Genomic DNA, 7,243 nt, shown 5'->3' with positions numbered 1-7,243 from the left:
GTGTAGCGTTATTGATGCTACATGGCCTTTTGGGTCCAAGTGCCAAACTGTATTTTTGCCTGAATTTCAAGGACAAAGGACAAATGTGAGCTTGGTGTTGAACACTGAAGTGAGCAATCCCTTATCCCTACCTTCTCCTGTGTTGTCTTTTGTATGGCCTAGTTGACCCCCACATCTGGAAGGCAAATTAACATTTGCTATCTTGCAACAAAAAAGGCAAATTCCTCCACTGTACTTGTCTACAGTGCAAAGAAGGTAAGTAAATATTAATTCCTCCAGTGTTGTGGCTAGTCATATCCTCCTGCGCTGTCCCCATTCAAAATTAGAGCTTTTTCTGTGCAGCATCTAGTTGCCTTCTGCTCACAACATCACAATGAGCAACCATGAAAACAAACAGATAGCATATGGCCTTCATTTTGCACAGCTTGTAGGTACTCTCTCCTTGACTGTAGTCATAGTTTAAGGTTAGAACATTCTTCTGAAATGCATGTCATTACTGACATTTCCTACAAAATCCTTACACTTCTCAGATGCTGTTCTAACCAATACCAACTTCCACAGAGCAAGAAAGAGACCAACTGTTTTCTTCTCCAAAGAAATGGATGCAACCAGATAATGCTCTTCATGCAGCTTATACTGAAAACATACAGTAGAGTTTGTTGCTCTGGTTACATAGTCAAAAAGCCCTTGACTCACACCTTCTATGGGTTTGAACAGTAGTCAAAGTTAAGCAGAGAGGATTCCTTTCTTTCAGTTCTTTTACATTTACGCACAAATGTTTCCCTACATTCCTCAGGCACATTTACTGAAAAAGAGCCAATGTCTAAGGAAGCTCGTAACATCCTTGCCCATACTGAGTAGTCCCCTTACTCACAAGTAAACTTTCCTGAAGTTTTCTGGGATTACTCACAAAGGGTGATACAGCTCAATGTGGGCAAAGCTAGTTGCACATAATCTTTCAGGTCTACTTCTCAGAAATTGCCAGTGCTCTTGGAGCAACGTGACTCTTTTGAACAGAGATCACACAGAACAACAAGGGCCTGATTCTTATTTTAGACAACGATTTAAAGCTGTGATTCTGTCAAAACTCCTATATATAAGGCCCCTTCTATCTGCCCCAAGCCTTGAAGAGGCTGATTCTGCAGTTCTCACTCATGCAAAACTCCCACAGGAGAGGGCTGAAGGACAGCAGCACTGAGCTCCTGTCCCAGCTGAGTTGTACTGTTTGATATTGCAACAACCAACCAATAGTGGTACTGTTCAGAAAATTGGTTTCAAAAATAAAACATTAATTTCCCATTTTAAACTGACAGAAATTTTCTTTGTGGTGAAATGAGCAAATGAACAGTAAAAGATCAGGTGCTTGTTGTTAAAATCAATATGGCTTCATAGTAACATTTCATTCTTCCACAAGAGTAACGAGTGTTTCAACCAGCTCTTAAGATGTGATCAAAGACACAACTGGGCTTATTTCAAACATGAAGTACCTTCTCCCTTTTTCTTAAGCAAAAGCTGCATCGACTATTTTGTTCCCGTGTATGCTATTAGCCAACTTACAGTGGAAGCACAACCACAGTGTGAGTAGCAGAGCTGATAACTTTTTATGAAAAGTTAACACCACACAGTATGTTACAAACAAATTCCAGTCTTCAGCTATTACAAGTAATAAGAGAACACTGTAATTAAAAAAATAAATCAGCCCCATTTTACTTCCTTGAAGCATAGTCAGTAGTTACATTAAAAACAATTTTTATAGAAATCCTCTGTATTCACTAACTTAGAGGGAAATGCACTTAAAAGGGGTGTATATGGCACATCTTTATTGGTGAATATTACTTTTTATCTAGCTCAGAAGAATTAAGATTCTCTCGAGGCATTGAATCAGATGAGTAGCTGTGATGAGAAATAAACTAAAACCACAGAAAATGCCCCGTTTTTAAGTACGCTGCTGCACATTGACGTTCAGTATCTGCATCAATCCCTTTTAGACATTTGGAAATGCAAAACAAAAACAGAAGCATTATTTCCTTTATGTTTATAATGACCACAGAATAATTTTATAGCAAAGAAATTACTTTTAAGGCACATCAGTCATTCCATATATACTTCACCTCCACTAAAATCGGACTGTCAATTAAATTTCGTTTCCATAGACTCCCTGAATTCTGCAAGGAAAAACAAAGGGGAAGGATTGCGTTTACAGACAACAAATCTCACTTCAGAAGCAGTGCAACAGTGAAACTGCTGTGTGTCTGCAGACTGGGAAACCACTCCAAATGAGCATTAAGTGACAAAAGCAGACCTTTATCTTGGTAGGAATGGCTATCTCTCATGAAGCCGCCCAGTAGCTCAGAGGTAGTAGCTATGTACCATATGTTGCTTTGGTTGCTCTGGCGATTATACAGTTTCTTCAGATTAAACAAACCTGAACTTTTTAGCTACATCGTTACCTACAAATAATATGATCTTGTTTCAGCTCTTCTTGATGTAACTTTAGAAATAATTCTACATTTTGCAAAAGAGAAAATGGCTTGTAATTTCCTCCTCTCGGTTGCTATTTCTCATATTTATCTGTGTCACGTACGTACTTGTACCAAAACATTATTTGGTACAAAGGAATGCTCCTGAAAACAAGTCTTAACATCCTTTCTTTAAGTGCAAATGTTTAAACAAAGCTCAAATCTTTTCACAACTTGAAGCCTTATTTCAAGAAAGGATCCAATAAGCTATGGACTTTGAAAATGTCTCAGTTTTTTCTTTAGTGAAATCAAGCAAACTTCTAAAGCATTTGGTGCAATCATCTAATCCTTTCTTCGGCAGAACTCCCACTTAAGTTAGCCCTGAAGTTAAATTGTCTATTGAATTAACACCAGAATCTTAGCCACTAAAACCTCCTTTTCCAGGATTAGGTGAACCAAATGCTGAAAATCAATTATGAAAAAAAATGATGAAACAAAGTGACTGCTCTATCACTTCTCCTCATACCAGAAAGACTTCAAGAGAAGAGGGGCTACAGACACCTTTCAGACAGAACAGAGGGAGTAAAGAAGGGGATATCTAATGATTCTCAGGTATAGATTTAATTTAGCTGTTTCAAGAAGCCTGCTGTATGAGAATAGATTTTGTTCTATTTTTCAAAGAGCTGTTTACTATGGAAAGGTTCACTTGAGGCAGATGCCAAATCCTGCTGCCTATGGAAGGAGTGACACACATAAAATGGAGCAGTATCTACCCCACAGACAGAATACACACCTTGCAGCAGCACAACTGGAGAAGGGATGTAAGTGCTCAGATGGGTCTCACACTCCGTACGCATTCAGCAACGAGTGTACAGACAGCAGTCCCTGTCTCTCATTCTTTTCATTACAGTTTATGACATTTTATAAACCCAGTTTGCTTTAAAAACTATTCAAACTCTTCTCCCTGCATCCCTCCCTTCCCCCCAACAAAATCCTCTAAAATTGTAAACTAGAAATGCAAACAGGAAAAGGGAAAGAAAGTAGCATTAATATTAAAGGTTTGGAACAGCTGCACCTTCTTTTGAGATTTGTTCGCATACACCACTGACAATCCACAATGTATGCTTCTCATTAAAAAAATAAATATAAAGGATTTAGTTGCTTTAAGACTGTAAATACGAAGGATTTAAAGACCTTAGTGTTGTGGTGATTGCTCTTCCTTGGAAAATCTGCACAGCAGACTGCCTCCAACTGCCTGTCTGAGAGTGAGAGCAGCATGCATCCAGCCCCTGAGATAAGCCTTTTGAAGGGGACCTAAAAAGAGGGGAAAAAAGTTCCCCAGAGCACATGCAAATTGAGCTGATTGGAAATTTGTTTTTTTTCTTTTAATTCAGAAAATGTTAGTTGAGTTCATCAAAATGTTGGTGGGTTGTTTTTTTTTTTTTTTCACTACCTGCTCCAGGACAGCGAGGTGCTTAGGTTACTGATCCGAAAGGGATGGAGCAGGACTTTACAGCCTGATGATCCAACAGGGGGAAATAAGGTCATGGGGTGCATGTGTTCTTTTTCATATTTCATGAAAACATGCAAGATTCCCAGGTATGTCCCACTGACAAATCAAAAATTATGGGAAGACAGGAAAAACATTTCCCATCCAGCTCTAAATGCAAAAACCCCTCCAAAGAAAAAGAAAACCCCGTGCTTTCTGTTTGACTTAAGCCCTGTGTAAAATCATCATTCAGAAGGTTTTAACAGTACAAAGGTTTATTTAGAAAAGAGTTTGGATTGTTCTTTAGGGTTTTTTTGGCAAACATTTAAATCCTTTCATAATTCAAAAGACTGTCAGTGCCTGGTACTTTGCACTTTCTTTCCCCACATAAACAGTAAAAGCCAATTTCTTACTGGGACAAGCCCACTGCAGGCCCCAGCTGCTCTATTTATAAATACTCAAATCTCCACCACCACTGCCACTTTATCTGTTCCTCTTGATGCCTCTGCTTCTTTTCCCACAAAATTCCAGAGCCTATAAAAGCTCGCTGCCTCCCAAACTCAGTGTCTTAGCCTAGTTTTCTTTGTGGACTCCCCATGCCCTCCATCAAGGTTCAAAGACAATCATTCCTGTCCCCCTTTACCCATCCACACTCCAGCACCGCTCCTGCAGCACCATGTCGCCATTCTGCACAATGGTGAATGCCCTCAGCCTCCCGAACACCGTTCCGGTAACCCACAACACCACTCTGCACCACTGAGGGAGCAACCCCTCTTCCTTCTCTCTAAGCCCAAACCCCATGCATGTTCTCCTCCCTCCCTTATTTTTCAGCGTAGAGCCTTCTCCTTCTCTTTTAACTCCCCTCCTGCTAAAGGCAAATCCATCTCTCCAGCTCAATGCCGGAAGTTCTTTTTCTTCTTCTTAAAGAGAATGTGTTTAAAGGACCTGCGGAAGTCCTGGTTGAAGATGGTGTAGATGACTGGGTTGAGGGAGCTATTGCAATACCCAATCCAGAAGAAGAACTTGAAGAGAGTCTTAGGGACCTCACATGCCTCCCGGCAAATACCATAGAGGCTGTAGCTGAAGAAGAAAGGGAACCAGCAAACTACAAAGACTCCCATGACCACGGCCAGCACAAAAGTGAAGCGTTTCTCCCGGGCCTGGGTGACTTTCTTACGGCAGATGCTGCTACGCTTCCGGCGACGGCGATACGAGAACAACTGCATGGAGCGATTGCTAGAGCGGGACAGACGGCTACTAGAGTGCTTGGAGGAATATGAGTAGGAGAAGGACTGGCTCTTGCTGCTTTTGCGGGGATGCTCCTCCCGGCTCCGCCTCCGTCTGCTTTCTGAGGTGCTGCTCTCCTCCAGCTCAATGTCCTCCAGCTCAGAGGCTTTGCGCCAGTGGTGCATTGAATAATGTCCATTCTCTCCCAGTTGCATCCTCAGAGATGTGCAGCCCCCAGCAGGGCGGCTCAAGCCATTCTCAGTCTGGGAGGACCCCTCTGGCATTGTACGCTTTTCAGAGAGGGTCCTGGTCCTTAGCTTGGCCACGCGGTAGATGCGGATATAGACCAACACCATGATGAGGCAGGGGGCAAAGAAAGAGCCAATGCAAGAAGAAAGGATGTACCATGTCTCGTCATTGAGCTTGCACTGGGGAAAGACATCTCCTTCAGGGTCCCGATACATGGAGATCAATGGTGGGAAGGAGATGACAGCTGAAATGAGCCAGACAGTGAGGATGATGGCCTTGATCCGCCGAGGTGTCCGTTTGAGGTTGTACTCCACCGCCTGTGTGACTGACCAATACCTGTCGAGGCTGATGGCGCACAGGTGGACGATGGAGGAGGTGCAGAAGAGCACGTCCAGCGCCAGGTAAATGTTACACCAAGCCTTGCCGAAGTACCAGTAATTCATAAGCTCGTTGGCTAAGGAGAAAGGCATGACCAGGGTAGCCACCAGGATGTCCGCGCTGGCCAGGGACACCAGGAAGAGGTTCTGGGGGGCTCTCAGCGCCCGGCTGGTGAGCACTGCTATCACCACCAGCACGTTGCCCACGATGGTGAAGACGATGAGGAAGCTCACCACCGCTGCCAGGCTGGCCACGGCCGCCGGGGAGTAGGGGGAGGGCGGCTGCAGGAGGGCCGAGGAGGACGGCGAGGAGGGCGGCAGCGCCAGGGACTCGTTGAGGGAGCCCAGGCTCGTGTTCACCACCAGCAGCAGATCCATGGTGGGTGTGCGGGGCGCCGGCGTCCTACAGAGCCCCGCGGAGCCCCCGCCCCGCCCCGCCGCCCCGCCGCCGCCGCCCCGCCGCCCTCATCGCGCCCCGCCGACGGTCCCACGGCCGCCCCGCCGCGCCGCTCCCAGCGGCCGAGCCGCCCGCCTCTTCACCCCGGCCCCTCAGGGCAGGGCCGGGCAGCGCCGCTCCGGCGCGGCAGGGAGCGCGGCAGCGCTGCCTCCGCCCGGTCCCCGGCGAGAGGGCAGCGGGGCACGGCTGGCCCCCGCCGCCCGCCCGGTCATGCCCGGCTCCGCGCAGCCCGGGGCTCCGGAGAAGACACCGCGCGGCCAACGGGAATCCTCGGCAGGCGCTGGATCCTCGCAGGGAGCAGGGTCTGAGGCAGCAGCGACGGCATCAAATCCCATGGAGAGCGGCGCCCGGCACCCCCGCTCCGGCGGCGCGGCGGCGCTCTCTCGGCGAAGTCGCGGCTGCCCGGCGGCTCCGTCCTAGTCTTGCACCGCGCTCCCAATCGGCGGCGTGCCCCGCCGCTGCGCGCATGCTCAGTGCCGCCAGGTGAAGCCGCCGCACCCGCCTCGGCGGAACACCCCAGCGGGCGGCGAGGCGCCCCGAGCGCCGCCGCTGCCGCCGGCTCTCCCGCGACGGGACTTGCGGAGCCGCGCGGCCGGGCCGCCCTCTCCTCCCCGCGGCGGCGCCCGCCCAGCACTCGTGGAGGCGCTGTCCCGCGCCGAGAGGCGGCGGCGGCGGCCGCCGGGAGGGGCGGCGGCGCGGTGCCGCGGCGCTCCCCGCCGCCCGGCGCAGCCTCCGGACCCGCTCGGCAGCCCGGCGGGTGTTTCTCCTCGCCGCGGCGCGGCTCTGAGGGCAAACGGCCCTCGCGGAGGCCGCCCCGGGCGGCGTAAGTTGCCGGTGCCATGAGAAGCGGCGCCGAGTTCGCCTCCCGGGAGCGCGCGGCGCGGTGGTCGCGCGCTAGGGGGCGGCCTTGCCCCGGGCCGCCGTTGCCGGCCGGGGGAGCAGCGGCGAGCGGAGGGGACCGCGGAGGGCGGGGGCTCCTCGGCTT

At 49.0% G+C, this 7,243-nt stretch overlaps 1 protein-coding gene across 1 annotated transcript; it reads right to left on the bottom strand.

The window, feature by feature from the left end:
- Window positions 1-4,841: 4,841 nt before the first annotated feature.
- On the bottom strand, window positions 4,842-6,179 carry ADRA2C (adrenoceptor alpha 2C). Its single transcript, XM_009988753.2, has one exon. The coding sequence runs from the start codon at window positions 6,177-6,179 to the stop codon at window positions 4,842-4,844; it is 1,338 nt and encodes a 445-aa protein (XP_009987055.2).
- Between the last annotated feature and the right edge of the window lie 1,064 nt (window positions 6,180-7,243).

This window comes from Tauraco erythrolophus, chromosome 5 (genome assembly GCF_009769465.1).
Source record: "Tauraco erythrolophus isolate bTauEry1 chromosome 5, bTauEry1.pri, whole genome shotgun sequence".
NCBI lineage: Eukaryota > Metazoa > Chordata > Aves > Musophagiformes > Musophagidae > Tauraco > Tauraco erythrolophus.
The sequence above is the reverse complement of the archived record's forward strand: the minus strand, read 5'-3'. Positions and strand labels throughout refer to the sequence as shown.

Excerpts from the sequence above, each read along its gene's own strand:
- ADRA2C (XM_009988753.2), bottom strand. The coding sequence starts at position 6,179 with ATGGATCTGCTGCTGGTGGTGAACACGAGCCTGGGCTCCCTCAACGAG.